At 36.4% G+C, this 22897-nt stretch overlaps 1 protein-coding gene across 1 annotated transcript; it reads right to left on the bottom strand.

Annotated features, from left to right (window-relative positions):
- Window positions 1-19720: 19720 nt before the first annotated feature.
- Window positions 19721-21445, bottom strand: LOC111896845 (dehydration-responsive element-binding protein 2A). Its single transcript, XM_023892826.3, has 2 exons — window positions 21277-21445; window positions 19721-20933 (listed from the first exon to the last, which is right to left on the bottom strand). The coding sequence occupies exon 2, from the start codon at window positions 20921-20923 to the stop codon at window positions 19955-19957; it is 969 nt and encodes a 322-aa protein (XP_023748594.1). The 5' UTR covers window positions 20924-20933; window positions 21277-21445; the 3' UTR covers window positions 19721-19954.
- Window positions 21446-22897: the final 1452 nt, after the last annotated feature.

Here is a 22897-nt window from a genome sequence, read left to right as displayed (position 1 = left end):
ATTTGACCAATCATCTTTGGATGATGCACAATCTTGATCTAAATATGTTACCGAAAGATGAATTGGAAGACCAGTATTCGGAGGAAGACTCGTTGCTTTAGTGTGTTTTTTATGTATTATGTCGTATTCCTAGGTATTAAATCGTGTATGTCGGTGTTAATTCATGTTTGTCGTGGTTTGAATTATTAAATCGTGTTTTTAGGTATCTTAAGTTTTAATTTATTGTAACCTTTTTAATTTAATATGAAATGTTTGTGTTTTAAAAAATATAATTTATACTACATTAATTGTTTGTGGTTTAAAAAAATGTGTTTAATATTTGTGCACAAAAATGTTTGTATATTAAAATAAAGTAATTTAATTAAATTAGAAAAAAGAAAAGTCAAAACTACAAAAAATGGTCCATGTGGTTTCTCATTTTATGCGGCTAAGGTTCAAACCTTTGAAAAGTTGTAGATTTGGTCATTTTGAGCACGTTTTATTGTGGTTTTTGTCTCTTTTCGGTTAACTTTAATAGCTTTGTTAACTTTTTAAAATGATTATTTTACCCTCAGGGACCATTTGTGCAACCAAACTACAACGACAATTCTACATATATTCTTTATAATTTTAGTCAAAACTGCAAAAATGGTCACTGTGGTATGCATTTTTTTGCGGTTTTAGTCCAAACCCCGACTTTTTTGGCTTATTGGTCCTTTTGACCATGTTTGTATGTAGATTTGGTCCCTCGTAAAATTAAAATGACTAAATTACCCTTAATAGATTTATTTTATATTTTCTTTTTTTGTATAAGTATTTTTATATATTAAATAAAGATAGGTTCTCTCTCTCTCTCTCTCTCTCTCTCTCTCTCTCTCTCTCTCTCCCTCCTGGAAGCCATTCTCACGGCACCACCACCCATTTTTGATTTAGGGACTTTAACGACTTGCTTCAAGAATTTTAAATGCCAAATTGATGGCTTAAATAGAAATTTGTGAAGCCAAATTACTGAAAATCAATGAACATAACTAAGAACTACAAGTTGCGGCATGGAAAGATCATTCAGACAAAAGATCAAACACTTGGTGGGCATCAACCATACTTTATGTTCATGGGTTGCATCTTTACTGAGTAACCTTTCACGTCCTTTTTTCTTAAATCATTCAATTCTCTATTCTTTCAACTTTAAAGCTAAACCATTTCCATGAATGGTTTAAGGGTATAAGAAGATGCAACAAGAACCTTATTCACATCAGAAAGAAGATAATAATAGTGTTTGTTTTTCTTACTGCAATGTAAGATTTGTTCATAGATTGTCACAGTTGATCTTCACATGTGTTATCCTTGTATGAATTGAACTCAATCTGGTCCTCAAACAGCCCCACTCTGTCCTCTTCCCTACCTAGTCTTCATCACCATATCTAGACTATAAAACCTACAACAAAGATACAAATCCACCACCTCCACCATAAGCATCCATCCAGACCCATCAAATCATTGAATCGAGATGAAAAAATATTAGATACAAAAAAATGAATAGAGAAGAGGGAGGCATTAAATCGAAAAGGGGTTTAAGTAGAGGGGTTAGGGGAGGAGGGTTTTGTTTGGACCCTGTGGGGGTTCGATTGCCTTCGCGATCTTCTATCACCTTCTGAAACTCACTGATTCAAACCCCATAAACTCCTTCGTGGGGGTGAAATACAGGGAGCGAGAAACAGAGAGGAAGAGAATTTCCAAGTCATAAATGAATTTGAATTCACTATCTTCTACCTAGGTTTTGTATGACATTTTTTTATTCGAAATGAGTTCTGATGAAAAGCAACGGAGAGAGAGAGAGAGAGACCTTCTACTTTTTTAATTATTAAAATGAATAAATAATTATAAAACCTTCAAAAAATGAATTTAGAAATAGAAAATAAATACCCAAGGGTATTAAAGTCATTTCAGTTTACCGAGGGACAAAATCCGCAATAAAACTAGCTAAAAATGACCACGAAGCCAAAAAAAGTCAGAGTTTGGAATAAAACCCCAAAAAAATGCATACCACAGGGACCATTTTTGCAATTTTGTCTTATTTTTATTAAATTATTATATATTAATAAATGTTATTTTTAATATATACTATTTATATATTAATAAATATTGTTAATTGGATTATTAATTTCTTTTAATTAAATTTTTTTAATTTCTTTGTTATCAAATATTTTAATTGGATTATTATATATAAATAAATATTATTCTGAATATATAATATTTACATATTAATAAATCTTATTATATTTGATTATTAATTTGTTTTAATTAATTTTTTTATTGGAGTAATTTTTTATTGGATTAGTATATATTAATAAATTTTATTTTTAATTTATAACATTTTTATCCTAATAGATATAACATTATCATATTATTAATTTTTTTTAGTTATTTTTTTAACTCTTTTTTTGGATTATTTCTTTTTTATTGGAATATTATTTTTAATTTATTATTTTTTATATAATAAATATTATTTTGTTGGATTATTAGTTTATTAGTTTATTTTTAAGATACTATTAATTCTGTTTAATTTTATTAGTTCTACCACAAAGTTGTCAGAGTACGCAAAAGCGTTGCCTCTCATCATCGAAAATCGTCAGGATCACCACAAAACATCTTCATCGGAAGTCGGATAGAAACTCACCAACTTTTTCCAACCAATGATGACGATAGTCACCTGCGATAACACCACTATCATCACCCGATGATCGCCGCCACTTTTAATGTTTATAAGAGTTTGTTGCGCATTGTGTGAGATATGGAGGGTTCATTCGGATTGTAAAGAGGTTGTCGTAGGTGGCTACCAGGGACGTTGGGTGGAAAAGGTTAATAGAGTTTACGTCGGACCTCTGATAAAGGTTTTTGAGAGTGAACCCGACGATTTTTGTTGATGAGTAGGCGGTGCTTTTGTGTATTCCGACAATTTTGTGGTGGAACGAATAAAATTAAAAATAGTTAATAGTATGCATTAAAAATAAACTAATAAACTAATAATACAACAAAATAATATTTATTATATAAAAAATAATAAATTAAAATTAATATTTCAATAAAAAAAATAATCCAAAAAAGAAGTTCAAAAATTAACTAAAGGAAATTAATAATATGATAATGTTATATTTATTATGATATAAATATTATAAATTAAAAATAATATTTATTAATATATAATAATCCAATAAAAAGAATTACTCCAATAAACAAAATTAACTAAAATAAATTAATAATTCAATATAATAATATTTATTAATATAAATAAATATTGTATATTAAAAATAATATTTACTCATATATAATATTTCAATTAAAATATCCGCTAACAAAGAAATTAAAAAAAAATTAATATTCCAATTAAACAATATTTATTAATATATAAATAGTATATATTAAAAATAACATTTATTAATATATAATAATTCAATAAAAATAAAAGAAATATATGTAGAAATGGTCCTTGTAGTTAGGCTGCAGAAACAGTCCCTAGAGGTAAAATAGTCATTTTAAAAAAAATTAACAGTCATGTTATTAAAGTTAACAGAAGAGGGACCAGAACCACAACAAAATTTGTTGAAAATGACCAAATCTATAACTTTTCAAATGTTTGGACCTTAACCACACAGAATGAGAAATTATATGGACCATTTTTGCAGTTTTGTCAAAAGAAAATAAAAAAATATGGAGTGCTAGGAGAATTACCATTCCCTACCAACTACTAAGATTAGGTGCTAAATGGTTAAAAATAAAATGACACAAAAAAATCTTGATATGACAAAATGTTAGAAGTGTTATCATTCTCCTTAACCTAAAGCCTAAAATGATTATTAGATCAAGCCAGACAACTTAACCACATTCCAAGCCACATGTCACGGACCAAGTTTTTGGAAAATTTCACGATCGTCTAGAGAACTCCGGCATGATCAAGTATACTCGAGAAGTCTCGGGAGAGATTAAGAATGCTCTACGAGACCCTAGAAGATGCTAAAATATTATAGATGTTTATGGAACAAAGGAGAACGATCCGAAATAGTCAAGAGGGCACTAGACAATGCTAGAACGACTCGGAAGACTTTGGAACGATCTAGAATGTAACGCCCGCAGATCAGGGCTAGTCGATTTAGAGACGATAAGCATCAAAATGACTTTTTGATGGAAGATTATTTAGAAGGATTAATCTTAACCAAGTTGTAGTATATGTCACAAGGTTTCCGTGCATATAAAGAATGCCAAAATCCGAGTTATAACGAAGAAGTTATGACCTGTCGAAGTTTCGCGACAGAACCGACACAACCTAGCGCGACCCAGCGCGACGTAAATAGTGCATTTAAGGTAGATAGATATCTATCCTTAGTGATATAAATGAGAATTGAAGATCTCATCAATAGTAGTGCAACGACGGAAAGACGGACGGAATCGGAGTTCAGATGAAGGAGTTATGAATTTCGAACGGAGTTTTCCTGTCCCGGCCTACTAAAAATACTATATAAGTAATATACTTATAATATATTAAAAATCAATTCAAAATTAGCCAATGGAGTCTAAACGAGAGTTGTAGAGCATAATCTCACCTTCGCGGCGATATAAAGAATGTCGAAAACGGAGTTTGTATGCGAAAGTTATGAATTTCTGAAGTTCGGGGCGCGAAACCCCAAAACTGTCAGAGCCCACGACGTGGAACAAGGTTGCCACGACGTGGCAAGTGTCCTGACACCTCCAGGAGGCCCCCAGATGCAACTTGGGATGACGCATGCAGTGACGACCAAGCCCACGACGTGGAACAAGGTTGCCACGACGTGGCAAGGGCCAAATTTGCCCAATAAATAGATTTGAAGGGCCAGCCGTTTAGGGTTGCTATTTTCTCTCTTCTCTCTCCCGTTTTGCATCGATTTGCGTGCCAGAAATACCCCGAAGCCCCGGTATTATTCTCTAGCCCCGAGGCAAGTCCCGAGATCCCGAAGATCCCGAGAAGTGCGGTTCCCGAGCCGAAGCTCTGCCCGCGAGAAGTTCGATTTTTGAAGAGATCTTCCAGATCTGCTGAGGATTACTACTTCTGCAAGTCGTAGTGCTGTCCGATCATCTTCTGATCAAGTGAGTGTATACTACCTTTCATAAACACGACAATAATACAAGTATGGTTTGAGTGTATTAAGTATATTGTGGTTTATATGTGTGAGTGTGTGGTTACTTTCTTCTAACATATATGTATGAAGTATTTGCTACGAAATACGTGCTATGTGTTTATATATTGTTGTTTATTTGAGGTATTGGTGGAATGGATGAACTATATAGATTTTAATGAGTTAAACTATATATATGTATTTTATATCTACAAATATGTTGGGTAGGACATGGGTAGATGAGATCCGTGAGTAGGGATCAGATCAAGAGGTTAGTTTAGATCCGTGAGTAGGGATCAGATCAAGAGGTTAGTTTAGATCCGTGAGTAGGGATCAGATTAAGAGGTTAGTTTAGATCCGTGAGTATGGATCAGGTAAAGAGATAAACTTGCTATTAGTCCGGGAGTATGGATTAAGACTAAGTTAATTGTCCCTAGTCCGGGAGTATGGATTGGGCACAGTTATAGATCCGGGAGTATGGATCAAATCAGGATTAAGGTATAGTTAATTGTCCCTAGTCCGGGAGTATGGATTGGGCACAGTTTTAGATCCGGGAGTATGGATTAGACCAATAAGTAAACTTGTTATTAATCCGGGAGTATGGATTAAGACATAGTTAATTGTCCCTAGTCCGGGAGTATGGATTGGGCACAGTTTTAGATCCGGGAGTATGGATCAGACCAATAGGTAAACTTGTTATTAATCCGGGAGTATGGATTAAGACATAGTTAATTGTCCCTAGTCTGGGAGTATGGATTGGGCACAGTTTTAGATCCGGGAGTATGGATCCGACCAAGAGATTAGGTTAGATCCGGGAGTATGGATTAGACCAAGAGGTTAGTTTTAGGTCCGAGAGTATGGATCAGGTGGAGAGATTAGTTTAGATCCGTGAGTAGGGATCAGATAAAGAGGAAAAGTTTAGATACGAGAGTTTAGATCGTGTCGTTGTGAGGATCGATGGGGTGGGATAAGAGTTGCTTTTATATGGTGAAATTATATAATTTTGGATGTTCTATATATATATATATATATATATATATATATATATATATATTTATATGATATAACATTGTGGGATGAAAACCCTATATGCTCACCAGGCTCCCAAGCCTGACCCACTCAGTTTTCTTTGTATCACAGGTATTAAATACGAAGACATATTTCACAGAGAGATTTAAAGGAGATATAAATCAATTGTGTAATTAAATGTAAGTTCTGCTTATGCTTATATGTCTGTATCGGAAAATGACATCCCGAGGTTTTATTATTGAATAAAAATACATTCTTTTTGAGAAATGATTTGATAAGTTATTATCATATCTTGTTTTGGGAACAAATTCCGCAACCGTATCTTTAAAAGATTACTCTGATTTTATAAAACAAAGCATAAGTAAAATTGGTCTTTTCTGGCCGTGAAAATGGGGATGTCACAGTTGGTATCAGAGCATTAGTTTAAGCGAACTAGGAATTTGTAGGAAATTTCTAGACTTAAACTTAGAATGCTAAGTAATGATTGTGAGGAGTGTGTCTAAAATATGTTAGGTAGTACACCTAAATTGACACAAGCACTAGTTTATTTTAGGAGTGATGCCTAAAATGCTTTTATGTGCTAAATGTTTTGTGTGATAGCTATATTGATGCTATTATTTGTTCGGATCTATGGTCTGTTGCCGACCGGATTTGGAAACCTTATGTGTTTAGGATTCTAAGCGTACGACTACGATATTAGAACTAGCATGTAAACGTTTCGGAGTGATAAGGAGATTTATACGTTTATCGTAATTAAAGCTTTCTTATCATAAAATTCTCGCTCGGTACACCGAATGTCTGCTTGGATGTACAAGAGGTCATGGTGAAGACTCGTAGAGAAATTGAGTAAATGGAGGAAATGAAGAAGGCTTATGATAGTGGATGACACATATTAGAAGATATCGTAAGAGTGGTATCTTGCCTTTAGAGTATGTCTTATGAAATAAAAGTACGTTTAGAGGAGTACGGTACGTCTAAAGTACACCTTCGATTGGCAGGATAATGGAACGATTGGTGAAATTCTTGAAGTTGTCTCATCGTCTGGTATTTCCATCACCAATCGAGTTGATGTAGAATTGATGATTGAAGATATGCAATGAAGAATTCCTAGTAGAGTCTAGGGAAATTGTTTATGATTATTTGGACACATTCGTATGTGTTAAATTGTTTTGTGATTTTCTTGTATGGTTACTTGGTCGACTGCGGGACAATACTTGGGACGAGTATGAGTAGGTGTGAAAGGTAGTAGATGCATATACTACCGGAAGCACAGGACTCGCACTTGGATCAGGGAAAGTCGCAAGGTTACCAAGAAGCTAGTGATTGATTCCATTTTATTCAAGTGTGTCATTACCCTTGTTTCGGTAGTGACTAGTAACATGGTTCTTGTTCCGACCCTAGTGGTCATGTTTAAATTTGAGTTTGACTACGAGGAGTTTGTTACGTGATCTAGAGGACCGAGTTAGATGTAACATCTGACTTAAGTCAGAAGGTTGAAGTTAATGCGATCGATAGTGTCGCGCTCGTTGTTAAAAGATGTTTGCAGGTAGAAATGCTACATGCTGAAATGTGATTATATTATATTAGAATATGAAGGAAGGTATATTCCATTATGGAATTTAACTTTATTAAAGACCGAGTCTAAGCATCGCATCGTGCGATGAGAGGTCGATAAAGCACGACCCATCGGTTTGTTACAATAGATAAATGAAAGTAATTGTCCTGAGAAGAAAAAGGATTCCATAATAACGACTTATTTGGTAACTCGAGGGTTACGATTGAGAGTACAACATAGTACGATAAGCAGATGCAAGATTTGGGCATCTTCTGCGATCAAGAAATCCGTAGAGTTAAATACTCTTTCGAGGAAACATAGAAGTTACGGTTATTACCTAGGATGAATAAATAACGTGTGGAATCATTATGCAAGTCCTATTTCGTTGATGATTCCGGGACGTAATCATCCTAAGGGGGAGATAATTGTAACGCCCGTAGATCAGGGCTAGTCGATTTAGAGACGATAAGCATCAAAATGACTTTTTGATGGAAGATTATTTAGAAGGATTAATCTTAACCAAGTTGTAGTATATGTCACAAGGTTTCCGTGCATATAAAGAACGCCAAAATCCGAGTTATAACGAAGAAGTTATGACCTGTCGAAGTTTCGCGACAGAACCGACACGACCTAGCGCGACCCAGCGCGACGTAAATAGTGAATTTAAGGTAGATAGATATCTATCCTTAGTGATATAAATGAGAATTGAAGATCTCATCAATAGTAGTGCAACGACGGAAAGACAGACGGAATTGGAGTTCAGATGAAGGAGTTATGAATTTCGAACGGAGTTTTCCTGTCCCGGCCTACTAAAAATACTATATAAGTAATATACTTATAATATATTAAAAATCAATTCAAAATTATCCAATGGAGTCTAAACGAGAGTTGTAGAGCATAATCTCACCTTTGCGGCGATATAAAGAACGTCGAAAACGGAGTTCGTATGCGGAAGTTATGAATTTCTGAAGTTTGGGGCGCGAAACCCCAAAACTGTCAGAGCCCACGACGTGGAACAAGGTTGCCACGACGTGGCAAGTGTCCTGACACCTCCGGGAGGCCCCCAGATGCAACTTGGGATGACGCATGCAGTGACGACCAAGCCCACGACGTGGAACAAGGTTGCCACGACGTTCTATTTTCTCTCTTCTCTCTCCCGTTTTGCATCGATTTGCGTGCCAGAAATACCCCGAAGCCCCGGTATTATTCTCTAGCCCCGAGGCAAGTCCCGAGATCCCGAAGATCCCGAGAAGTGCGGTTCCCGAGCCGAAGCTCTGCCCGCGAGAAGTGCGATTTTTGAAGAGATCTTCCAGATCTGCTAAGGATTACTACTTCTGCAAGTCGTAGTGCTGTCCGATCATCTTCTGATCAAGTGAGTGTATACTACCTTTCATAAACACGATAATAATACAAGTATGGTTTGAGTGTATTAAGTATATTGTGGTTTATATGTGTGAGTGTGTGGTTACTTTCTTCTAACATATATGTATGAAGTATTTGCTACGAAATACGTGCTATGTGTTTATATATTGTTGTTTATTTGAGGTATTGGTGGAATGGATGAACTATATAGATTTTAATGAGTTAAACTATATATATGTATTTTATATCTACAAATATGTTGGGTAGGACATGGGTAGATGAGATCCGTGAGTAGGGATCAGATCAAGAGGTTAGTTTAGATCCGTGAGTAGGGATCAGATCAAGAGGTTAGTTTAGATCCATGAGTAGGGATCAGATTAAGAGGTTAGTTTAGATCCGTGAGTATGGATCAGGTAAAGAGATAAACTTGCTATTAGTCCGGGAGTATGGATTAAGACTAAGTTAATTGTCCCTAGTCCGGGAGTATGGATTGGGCACAGTTATAGATCCGGGAGTATGGATCAGATCAGGATTAAGGTATAGTTAATTGTCCCTAGTCCGGGAGTATGGATTGGGCACAGTTTTAGATCCGGGAGTATGGATTAGACCAATAGGTAAACTTGTTATTAATCCGGGAGTATGGATTAAGACATAGTTAATTGTCCCTAGTCCGGGAGTATGGATTGGGCACAGTTTTAGATCCGGGAGTATGGATCAGACCAATAGGTAAACTTGTTATTAATCCGGGAGTATGGATTAAGACATAGTTAATTGTCCCTAGTCCGGGAGTATGGATTGGGCACAGTTTTAGATCCGGGAGTATGGATCTGACCAAGAGATTTGTTTAGATCCGGGAGTATGGATTAGACTAAGAGGTTAGTTTTAGGTCCGAGAGTATGGATCAGGTGGAGAGATTAGTTTAGATCCGTGAGTAGGGATCAGATAAAGAGGAAAAGTTTAGATACGAGAGTTTAGATCGTGTCGTTGTGAGGATCGATGGGGTGGGATAAGAGTTGCTTTTATATGGTGAAATTATATAATTTTGGATGTTCTATATATATATATATATATATATATATATATATATATATTTATATGATATAACATTGTGGGATGAAAACCCTATATGCTCACCAGGCTCCCAAGCCTGACCCACTCAGTTTTCTTTGTATCACAGGTATTAAATACGAAGACATATTTCACAGAGAGATTTAAAGGAGATATAAATCAATTGTGTAATTAAATGTAAGTTCTGCTTATGCTTATATGTCTGTATCAGAACATGACATCCCGAGGTTTTATTATTGAATAAAAATACATTCTTTTTGAGAAATGATTTGATAAGTTATTATCATATCTTGTTTTGGGAACAAATTCCGCAACCGTATCTTTAAAAGATTACTCTGATTTTATAAAACAAAGCATAAGTAAAATCGGTCTTTTCTGGCCGTGAAAATGGGGATGTCACATAGAACACGCTAGATCATCCAAGAGTGATCTGTATAATGTCGGGACGACCTAGAGATTTCTAGAGCATTCTAGGCAAGTATATCATATTCTAGAGTCTTGTAAAGATCATGCATATAAAAAGAAGAGTCTAGATTAGTCAAGAACCATTGGTACCTAGAAATTTCCATTTGACGAGGTGTAAGGTGCCTATAAATAGGAAGGATGTCTCATTTGTAAGAATCATTGGGAAGTTGCCTTGTAAAGTAGTCGAGTCTATAATAGAAGCTTTCTTTCTTACATCGTATCCTTCCTTATCGCATCTCTTGTTGTCTTAGTAATTAGTAGATCGTAAGGAAGTGTTCCAAGCTTGAATTATTCGAAGAAACACTAAGTGGCACATGGTGATTGAGTCATCCCGTGGCACGTGGTATCAGAGACTAAGTTCGTACGAACAAGAGATCGTAGCAATGGAAGGAAGAAGTGTTGTAGCTAAGATTCCCCCTGTTTTTGAGGAGAAAGGAAGGAAGTCCAAGAAGAGGGAACAATTAGTAGATACCTTGTCGACCTTAGAGAACAAGCTTACCAAGTTTGAGATTAGCATCTGTGAGATCCTTGAGTGGAAGGATATCGTGGATCAGTCCGTTAACAATATAAGGGACACAAGTGATGGAATGAAGGAGTCCATCAGCATCATCAAAGAAGAATTATTTGAATTGATCAACACATTGTGAAATTAATATCGTGAGAAGGTAGCTGCATTAGAATCTGAACTAAACCTGTGTAAAGTAGCGATAGTCGGAGGAGCTGTTACGAAGACGAAACCATACATAGAGGCACCCAAACCGTTGAATTATGGAGGTAAACGTGACCCCAAAGAACTTGACGAATTCTTTTGGTTGATGGAATGCTACTTCAATGCTATCCGAGTGACAGACGACAAGACGAAGGTTGTCACACCCCAAAACCGGAACGGCAGAAACGTTCTGGGGTGGATGACGTCACGTCAAGTATCACAACATATGCAGTATATTAATCAAAGTACAACAACCATTGCATTAATAGTAATAGTTTTACATGGTTTACATTTCATTGAGACATTAAAGTAATACAAGTAATAATATAGGTGCAGCTTGGTACTAATTGTCTTCACCAAAAGCTCATGGGATGTACCTGTCTATTGCTGACTTGAGAATACAAGTTATTTGAAAGCGAGTATCAGCATTTTTATAAATGTTGGTGAGTTCATAAGTATTTAGTGTCATTTTATTCAAATAACTTTATAAAAAGTAGTAGTTTAGAGTCAACGGTGTATTAGAGTCCTTTCCAGAAAATCCTATATTTTCTGAATTAAAATAGTCTTCTACCAAGACCCGACACTGTTATGTTTTAAAGAGAATTTCCCTAAAATATTATCATTATCAAAATACGGTATTTGACTTTAAAGGAAGTAGACGAATATCACTAGTAAAATACAAGGGAAAATAACATATGCCTCAGAAGAAGATACTGCTGACTAAGGCAAAGAAATCATAGACTCCAGGAGAGTATTGAATGAACGACACGCCTGGCTCATTCTAACAAAAGGAGACACAGACCCTAGACGGTATCAAATGAAAGATACAGCTAGCAAGGTCTAAAACAGTGAACACAGACCCCAGATAGTATCAAACGAATGATACGTCTAGCAAGGTCTAAAAACAGTGAACACATACCCCAGATAGTATCAAATGAATGATACGTCTAGCAAGGTCTAAAACAAAGAAACACAGACCCCAGACAGTATCAATTGAATGATACGTCTAGCAAGGTCTAAAACAAAGAGTGATCTTAAGAGTATTGTTTCAGAAATACAGTGTTAATTCCCGTTACCTTAAGGCCATGAATTATAAGGTAACCCCGAGATACTCGTAACCATACTGATAGACACTAGAGAACTTGACGCCCTGCAAGCGTCGGAAAGAATGTGACATTTGTCACCCCTTGGCTTGGTAGGCCGTGGACTGTAGCTAGCAGTCAGGGTGTGGGGGTGTCAATCCCGTATAGATCTATACACACAATGCCCGCTCTCCCTACAGGAGACTCTGGTTACCAACTTGACAACGGAGAAGGTCGTGTCCTGAAGATGCATCTCGTATAGTGAGTTCTGATGTAAATATTGGGCTAATGATAGAGACTCACAAATAAACTGACCGATGTAAACCTTCATGTCTATACATGTATACATGATATATAATTAATGGTTAAACGACCTTCGAACGGATATCCGATCCCACCAGACCACATCCAAACGAGGAAAAGGAAATAGGGCGAACTAGCCTTCCTAAGTCCTTTAAACATTATTTATATAACTATACAAGTACAGGCATGCATTTAACTAAGTAGAAACATTTAACGAAGTAGAAACATTAACAAAGTAGAAGCGTTAATAAGTAGGAGCGTTTCACGAAGTAGGAGCGTTAACAAAGTGGAGGCGTTAATAAGTAGGAGCGTTTCACGAAGTAGGAGCGTTAACAAAGTGGATGCGTTAATAAGTAGCAGCGTTTACAAAGTAGGAGCGTTAACAAATAGAAGCGTTAATAAGTAGAAGTGTTAACAAAGTAGTAGCATTTAACTAAGTAGGAGAATTAACTAGTAGAAGTATAACGAAGCAGTAGTATCTAACGAAGTAGGTGTATAAAAACACGGAAGAAAACTTTGATGAAAACTTTGGAAAACCTTTACACTTAAGAAAATCACGACTTGGTATTCTTTTGTAAAATAAGTTTGAAAACCTTTAGAAATCCTTTGACAACCTTTCATAAACAAGTTTTGAATGAAACTTTGATAAAACATTATAGGTAAAGAAAACCTTTGTTTAAAATGCTGCTGTAACTGAATCCGAAGTAAAACATACAGCGCGAGAGACAATTTGAGAAAAGATTTGAACAAGTAAAGACGTTTTGGAAAACCATTTACAGTATCATACTTGGTAAAACAGTTGACAGTGTAATAAATCCTTGTGCATGCGGGTTATCAATCACATGTGATTGATATGATAACTGGCATGTTTTAACTTGTATTCCCCCCCCCCCATAAAAGCATGTAAAAACATTTAAAAGGTTAATTCAAGGGTATGAACTCACCTGTTGTAAGCGGATCGAACGAAAGTGCCGGTTGGGTGCTCGGTGTCAAGTAAAGACTTGAACACACTTAGTGACCTATTAACATATGATAACATATGTTTACATACATTTAGTAAATATAATACTAATTTAAACATGTATACACATCCTAAAATGCGGAAAACACTTTAGTCAAGTGTTAGGAGTGTCCCGGGTAACATATAAGGGTGTGTATGGCCTAGATAGGGAGCTTGATTACTCTTCAAGAGTAAACTCTTTATAGAGTTTACGGCCCTAAGACCTTGTCCCCTGATTTTATGGCTGTAAAATCAAGGGTGGTGTGTTCTTTGATGCATTAAGGTCTTATAACACTTGTGGTATTAGGCTAGGTTCAATTCTAGGGCATGGGAAATGGTTTAGGCTCCAAATGGGCCATTTTAGGGGGTTTACGGTTCATGACCTCTCCTTGAGGAGTTTACGGTCGTAAACACATGATTTTACGGTCGTAAACTCATGTTAGCCCACTCCTCTTGTTGTTTGGTGGTTCTAACTCATGCATGTAAGGTTCTAGTCACTTTTAGGAGCTTAGGAAGGTGTTTAGGGCACTTAAACACCTTGGAAAGGTGTTTACGGTCTAAGAAGATGTTCTTGGGGAGTTTACTACCTTAAACACATGAGTTTACGGCAGTAAACTCATGTTAGTCCATAAATCATGTGTTTTTGTGGTTGTAGGTTAAGCATACGAAGTTCTAGGTCCAATTCCAAGCCATACAAAGTGTTAAGGGCACTTTAACACCCTTTGGGGGTGTTTATGGTCTAAGAATGGGTGTTTACGGTCCAAGAACCTTCTTGGGCCGTAAACTCAAGTGTGACATATTTTTGTATGCTTTGGTGCATATAATGAAGGAAAATAAGGTTCTATGCACTCAAAGAAGTTCATGGAAGCCCTTGGATGTGTTTGAGGGGTAGTTTAACACCTTAAAAGGTGTTTATGGTCTATGAATATAGGTTTACAGTCTAAGGATGTTCTTAGACCATAAACTCATGTTTACCCCCCATTTGGTCCGATTTTGGTGTTCTAAGTCCTTTCGTGTAAGCCTCTAAGCCATTGCTAAGCATGAGAAGTGTTTGGGAGGGTTTTTGGGCATCAAACCCACTTCCAAAGGGGTTTACGGTTTTGGGAGGCTCCCAAGACCGTAAACTCATGTTCTTGGGGTTTTTGGATGATTAAGTCACGAATTTGCAAGCTAGATAAGTTAGATAACAAGCTAGGAAGGTTTACTTACCAATTTGAGGCTCGGAGGGGCGATTTTTTACCAAAACCCGTTTGTGGAGAGAGAGAAAGTAAAGAGAGAGAGTCTAAGGTGGGAAAAGGCTTCTAAGGAGTGTCAACCCACCCTTATATAGGGCTTGGGTGTTGTACCCGGTACACGACTACCCGATACTTATGTTTAACGAGGTTTAAAATGTTTATCCGGTTAAATGGCCGCAAATAAAAATAAACTTTTCCCAAATAAATGGAAAGATAATTTACGTGTTTTTATTTTCATTTGACGAATATTAATTACAATATTCCAACGGGTTTAAATCCGGTCAAAAATATTTTCGGGATAAATTTGGCTAATTTTTGACGTAATTAATTTTGACGTTAAAACTAACGGAAATTTTTGGGTTGTCACAAAGGTCGATATGGCCATCCTTTATCTATGCGAAAGCGAAACTCTATAGTAGAGAAGGAAGCATAGAGACATTGAGAAAGGCTTATACACCATAGACACCTGGGAGGAGTTCAAGAGGCAACTTAAGAGACAATTATGCCCACATAATACCGAAGACATAGCGATAAAGAAACTTCGTGGGCTAAAGCATAGTGGATCCATCCGAGACTACATAGTCAAGTTCACGAGCTTGATGCTAGAGTTACCCGACATGCAAGAGAAAAACAAACTTTTTTATTTCATGGATGGACTACAATCTTGGGCTTATAATGAGCTCAAGGGGAGAAATGTTAGAGACATCGACAGAGCTATCACCGTGGCAGAATATCTAATGGAATTTCGAAGAGAAAGCACGGTTAAAAAGAATAGTGAAGGAGAACAAACTATGTCAGAACCGGAACCAAAACAAGACACACCCCAACCTTTGAATACGAAATGAAAAGCAATCAAAGGAAGATACCAAAGAGAAGAACAGAAGGAGATCAAGTGCTACTTGTGTGATGGTCCTCACTTGATCCGATACTGTCTGAAGAAAAAGACATTTTCTGCGATGGTGTTGCAAGAAGAAGAAGAAGAAAAAGAAGCTGGCATGAGTTCCATGCGACTTCTAAACTCTATGGCAAAAGACGAGACAAAGGAATCGAAAGGGAGTGGTTCTAAGGTAGGATGTCTCATGCTAGTCAAAGCCAAGATGAATGGAGGAAATACCAAGGCGCTATGTAACAGCCCGGATTCCCAGGTATTATTCATTTATTTATTTTGTTAATTTGTGAGGAGACTCGGCGAGTTGGAGCCTAGACTCGCCGAGTATGATCGCGGATTTGGACGCGGGTTCGCGCCTGGACTCGGCGAGTCCAAGGAATGGACTCGGCGAGTCCGCGCTGTTTAATGAAACCCTAATTTCCCGGCCTTGAGCCCTATTTAAAGGACCTTAAACCCCTCCATTGCGGCTACCTTCGACCTTGAGAGCACCAGAGCAGTTGAGAGTTCTTGTGAGTGAGATAAGAGGCCATTATTCACCATTTTTGTGTGTAATTGCAAGAAAGGAAGAGGAAGGCCAAACTATAAGAGTTGGGGAGCTTGGATCTACTCCCATTTCGGCAGAAGAAGCTATTTGAGGTAACATTCAGAGCTTATTCTCATGTTTTTTCTTGATATGGTCAAATCTAGGGTTTCTTCATGCCTTGTTTGCCTTGTATTTGGAGTATGAGAGGTCCCATGGGGATATGGTACCTAGATCTGGACCTTAGTAAATCCAGAGAGTCCCAAATGCCATGCTTTATTCCTTTCCTTTTGAGTTGGAGACTTAGGTTGCCATTTTAGAGGTCATTTCTTCAAAAGAAGCCTTGTAGGCGTTGCATGGTAGCCAAGACTGTGACTTTACGTGATGAATGTGCTTGGGAGGGCCAGATCTATGAGTTGTTGGAGCGGATCTGACCTCAAAAGCGAGATTGAGTTGATGCATGGCATGGACTCGCCGAGTCCGAAGAACAGACTCGGCGAGTAGCATGAAGATTGTCCTTAACCACTCAGCGAGTGGTCTTGCCGAGTTAAGGGTTGACTCAGTGAGTCAGGGAGAGTTAGAGAGGGTTGACAGGTGGACTGAGTCGAGCTGGAACTCGCCAAGTTGTTCTTGAGACTCAGCGAGTTGAGTCGTGGTGGCCCCGCGATTCATGCCAGGTGGAACTTGTCGAGTCAGTGGAGTACTCGACGTGTCAAAAGAGGATCCTAGGGAGTCATTGAACACGTATAGACTCGCCGAGTCGCTTTAGTGCACTCGCCGAGTCCGGTCAAAGTTGACCGTTGACCAGAGTTGACCAGTGTTGACTTGATGGGGGTAGTCAACCTTAGTTGAGAAAATGTTAATTAGAGGTATATTGTGTTATAGGAGGATTATAGCTCGGAGGATCGAGCGCGAGTGATTTCCGGGATTTGCGAGTTATCGAGATACGCGAGGTGAGTCTTCTCACTATACTTTACCTTGAGTAGGTAATCAGAGTTATGTGACAGAGTATTTGTATGCTATATGTATGTTATGTGTTGTACTGTATTATTTCTATGTGATTTATATTGTGCATGTTTATAGAGTTGGAACCGGAAGGTTCCCAGAGTTAGAACCAGTAGGTTCACAGAGTAGGGTCTACGGACCCACAGAGTCATAGCCTCGAGTGGCTAATATGTGTTATGTGTGGTATTTTGGGGAACTCACTAAGCTTTGTGCTTACAGTGTTAGTGTTGTTTGTTTCAGGTACTAGTGATGACCGTGGGAAGGCGTCGGCTTGATCTGTACACACGCATGGGATTTTTATGATATGTGATCTTGGGATTTTGTATGATATGGATTGGAGTTTTAAACTTGATGTTTTATGAAAATTAAATGAAAATGTTTTTATATTATGCGAAAAATTATTTTGAAATTCACGGTGTTACACGCTAATAGATTCAGGTGCGACTCACAACTTCCTTTCTGAAAACGAAGTAAAGAGATTGGGGATTTACTACATGAATGAAGAAGGCCACTTGAAGGTTGTCAATTCTCCATCCAATCCTATCCTACGAGTTTCACGTGGAGTGCCCATGAAAATCCCAGAATGGGAAGGCATCATTGACTTGGTAGTCGTACCCATAGATGACTACAACATGGTATTAGGAATGGAATTCCTAGAAGAAGTATGTCTATGGTCGTTCGAAAGTGATAACATTATGCGTATTACTAAAGGTACAATCATTCACATAGTACCTCTAGAAAGGAGTATAACAAGGTCTCGAACGCTATCGACTATGAAGTTTAACAAAGACCTTTAAAAAGTCGTGAAGATACGGAACAATACCCTAAGTTAAAAGAAGGAACATAATTCGCAAGCGACTAGTAATCGTAATGATTGAATCAAGAAGTATGTGAGACCAAACAATGTAGTTCAAGGTATCAACACATGTTGATGTAAGATAGGGTCGCGATCAACGTTGAGAATTGGTCTGATATTCCATGAGGCTACAAAAAGATCCAAAACAGGCAAGGAAGTAAGAACACAAGTGACACCTCACTTGAAAGATCGTTATACAAGAAGAATTGACGTGGACGTCTAGGGTTTAAGTGGGGGAGGGTGTCACGGACCAAGTTTCTGGAAAATTCCACGATCGTCTAGGGAACTCCGGCATGATCAAGTATACTTGAGAAGTCCTCATAGAGTCAAGAATGCTCTACGAGACCCTGGAAGACGCTAGAATATTACAGATATATGTGGAACAAAGGAGACCGGTCTAGAATAATCAAGAGGGCACTAGACAAAGCTAGAACGACCCGGAAGACTTTGGAGCAATCTAGAACACACTAGATCATACAAGAACGATTTGGATAATGTCAGGACGACCTAGAGATTTCTAGAGCATCGTAGACAAGTATACCATATTCTAGAGTCATGTAAAGACCATGTATATAATAAGAAGAGTCTAGATTAGTCAAGAATGATTGGTACCTAGAAACTTCTATTTGAGTAGGTGTAAGGTACCTATAAATAGGAAGGATGTTTCATTTATAAGAATCATTGGAAAGTTACCTTATAAAGTAGTTGAGTCTATAATAAAAGTTTTCTTTCTTACTTCGTAGCATTCGTTATTGCATCCCTTGTTATCCTAGTAGTTAATACATCGTAAGAAAATGATTCAAGACTAACTTAATCAAAGAAACACTAAGTGGCATATTGTGATTGAGTCATCCCGTGACTCGCGGCTTATTTTACTGTAGTGTTTACCAATATAACTATTGTTTTTATTTATTTATTTATTTAACTTTTTATGACAAATTTGCACGAGCACATTAACATGTTTATATTTTATCCAGTTAGCCTAACGTTTTATTTTATTTTTGTACTTTATTTTATTTTTATTTTTATTTTACAAGCAAGCACATTAACGTGCTTATACTTTATCTATTTAGACAATGTTTTTCTTTTATTTTAAAAATAATATATATTTTACAAACGACTGTGTTTATATTTATCCATTTAGACAACACTTTTTCTTTTTTCCTATTTTTATTATTTTTCAGTTTACAAACGACTGCACGAGCACTTTAACGTGATAGTTAATCATTCCATCAACCTGAAATGCGTAAGTACCGGTATACCAAGGACACTAATATACTAATATTTATAAAATAAACAAATTTTACATCAAATGAATATCATCAACACCGCCGCAACAACAATCAAATCAACACCACCGCAACAAGAATCGAGACCAATATGAAAAAAGTCGACACTTTATACCCATTTGATTAGTGAAAACAAATTGTTCATTATCCACTTAATTAATTGTATTTTGTCAAGATCTTTTGCACTCAACCGATCACCATAAATGGAGACAAAATTAATAAATAAATAAAAAAAAAGAACTCTAGTTAATTATATTACTCTTGTTGTTTGATTAAAGTACGATACGGGGTTATCTACATATCTTTAACTATACAGGTTCCTGTAGAAATACAAAGAACTATCATTTTCCCAAGAACCACATAACTTACAACTACCCTAAAATTCCATATGACGTCAGCAGAACGAACATGTTTTCCCTGATAAATACTACTCATCGATCTAACAATTATTTTCACAGCGCTTATAAACCCAAATCACCTCCTAAATCAAACCCTAGATCATCTAATGTAAAATTATAATCTTCGGGTCTTCCGGGCATCAAAAAATCAAACCCATAATCACCACCACCATCTTCTCCTTTGCTCCGGTTGCCAACCTCCGGCAACTCTTGCTGCCGCCAGTAGGGTGCACTCCTCCGGTCAACTTCACCACCTTGATCATGCACTTGGTTCCCCGGGTCGGGTTTCGAACCCGGACTTTTTTGATCCATCAGTTCTAGAAGCTCTTCCATATCAAACAACTCATGATCAACATGAACGTTTTGAAAATCAATCTCATCAGGTTCTTCCTTAACTTTAACATCTTTTCCATCTTCCTCATCTTCAACTTCTTGTTTAACAGTCGTCATCAATGGCGGATTACCAGATTCGTTGCAATTCGATTCACAATCATCTTTGACTATTTGACTACCCGACCCATTTTTGGAGTCTTCAGAATGGCTACACGTTGTAGTGGAGTCGCAACTTGAAGCACCATTAGCAACCACCATTGATTCAGAATAATACTCGCTCATGGTTCGACAGTTTGGGAGATTGAGACGAGCACAAGGACCATACATGACTCGGGCAGCTTCATCATAAGCTAGGGCAGCTTCAACTGCTGACCCGAAAGTTCCAAGCCATAATCGACTACCTCTATTGGGTTCTCGAATCTCAGCTACCCATTTACCCCATGTTCGTTGTCTTACACCTCTGAAATTACACCTTGAGTTCTCAGGTCCTCCTTTACCTTTCATGCAACCTTTCTTTGACCCTTTTGCAGGGACTTTACGTGTTGGTTTAGCTTTTTCATCTAATTTATCGATCTTCTTGTTGTATTCCTTCCATTTCGCAAGAGTTTCAGCTACCCCTTTTGGGCCTTCGCGTCTAGTTCTTGATTTTCTTTTTCTGGAAGACTCCATTGATGAAGGAACTTGAGTAGAATTAACCATTTGTGTGTTTCTGGATACAGAGCAAGAAATGAGCACACAGGTATTTAATATATGGGTTGAAGAAACAAGTGGTTAAGAAAAAGCCAAATGAAGAAAATTTGCTTGGTGCCGAAGTTAGCTACGATTTATTAATATTAAATAAAAAAGCAAAATTCAATTTTATTTACTCCAGAAGTTTTCTTGCTCCCAAAGTCTTACACCATTAAAAGCCAATGCTGTGTTATTCTTCAACTCAGATATTGATAACCAGAATTATTTTAAGTTTCCATAAGATCGTGAAATTAATAGCTAAACAGGAATCATTTACATACTTAAATAGATCGAGAGTTAAATAGATCGAGAGAAAAACATACCTGTAGATGAAAATACACAGCAAATTAAAAGCAACCTCACTTCGCTTCACTGTAATTAACAATTCCGCTGTCTAGAATCTACAAATTCGTCGTTATCCGGGAGATGAACAGAAAGAATCTCCAATGTTTTTCTATGGGTTTCTTTTGGAGGTAGAAAGCAGGATTGGAAAGAAAATGAAAGGAGTCAAACGGATTTGTGATATTTATAAGCTTCTCTAGATAGCTCTAGTTTTATTTATGTAATATAATATTTTTTTATTTTTGAATTAAATAAATATCTGGATAGAAATACGCATGACGTGTTCCATGATTTGATGGATCCGTGGCTTGCCGGAATATGGGAGTTTTGACACGTGGCAACAGAAGGGTCATGATTGCGGCTCAATTTTAGGTCTATCCTTTCTTGATGCCGAAGTGTCTCGGTTTTAAGATTGGCCCCTACAATTTTCATAATTGCAATTATTTCTGGTCAAAATATTAAATACCTTAAATGCCCTCCATTTAATACATCACCTCATACTTCATCAAAAACATAAAGTCCAAAGGTGCCAAAATAAAATTGATCAAGGATTGCATGAGGGCTTCTCTATAAAATTCTAAAATTTTATTTAACCTAACATTTTGTAATCGAAGTCTATAATTTATTTATGGAACTAGATTTTTAAGTTAAATAAGTATGAGTATATTTGTAATTGAAGTCTATAATTTATTTATGGAACTAGATTTTTAAGTTAAATAAGTATGAGTATATTTGTAGTTGAAGTCTATAATTTATTTATGGAACTAGATTTTTAAGTTAAATAAATATGAGTATATGCGTAAGGATCAAGTATACATGTTTTGCAATAATATTAGTTGTATGTTTTATTTCATGAATACAAAAAAAATTTCCATAAGTTTTGATTAGTCGATAATATATATTATTAAAATTCAACATCAATAAAATAATATTAAAATTCTAAGTAATCTAAACTTTTAGGCTAAATGTACAAATATAATATAAGTTTAAAGTACAAATGACAAATCAAACAAATTAATGATAAAAAAAAACCCATAATTGAGGAGTTTGGAACGATACATATCACATACGCCAACTTTTAAAAATTCAAATGATATAGTAATTATTAAAACTCATTTTGACTACTTAAAACATAAAAGGTAAGGTAACGTCAATTTTGGAGTTATAGTTACACGCTATTGGAAAAGCTTGAAACTATAAATATGAGACCCTCTCATACAAACTTTTATTGCAATTTACTCACATGTATCCACATAACCTTATTGCACCATCCAATGGTCGAGCCAGATGTGGCGTTGGGGTACTGTAGTACCCCTCTAAAATTATTTTATATATATATAAAATATTATTTACAAACATTTTTCATGTTATTTTACCCACAACTAAAGAAATTATAACATGTTTTTAATGTACAATATTGGATAACTACATATAATATATATTGACAATGTTTTTATCTCATATCAAAATCTCTGGTTCCACCACAGGCACCACCTACGAGGTCACCACATTATCTCTCTCGTTCTAGTTTGTGACAACCGCAACAACACAATTTTAGTTTTGTTTTTCTTTTATTTTTTGGATTTGTTACACATACACCAT

The sequence above is a fragment of the Lactuca sativa genome, chromosome 9 (genome assembly GCF_002870075.4).
Source record: "Lactuca sativa cultivar Salinas chromosome 9, Lsat_Salinas_v11, whole genome shotgun sequence".
Taxonomy (NCBI): Eukaryota; Viridiplantae; Streptophyta; class Magnoliopsida; order Asterales; family Asteraceae; genus Lactuca; species Lactuca sativa.
The sequence above is the reverse complement of the archived record's forward strand: the minus strand, read 5'-3'. Positions and strand labels throughout refer to the sequence as shown.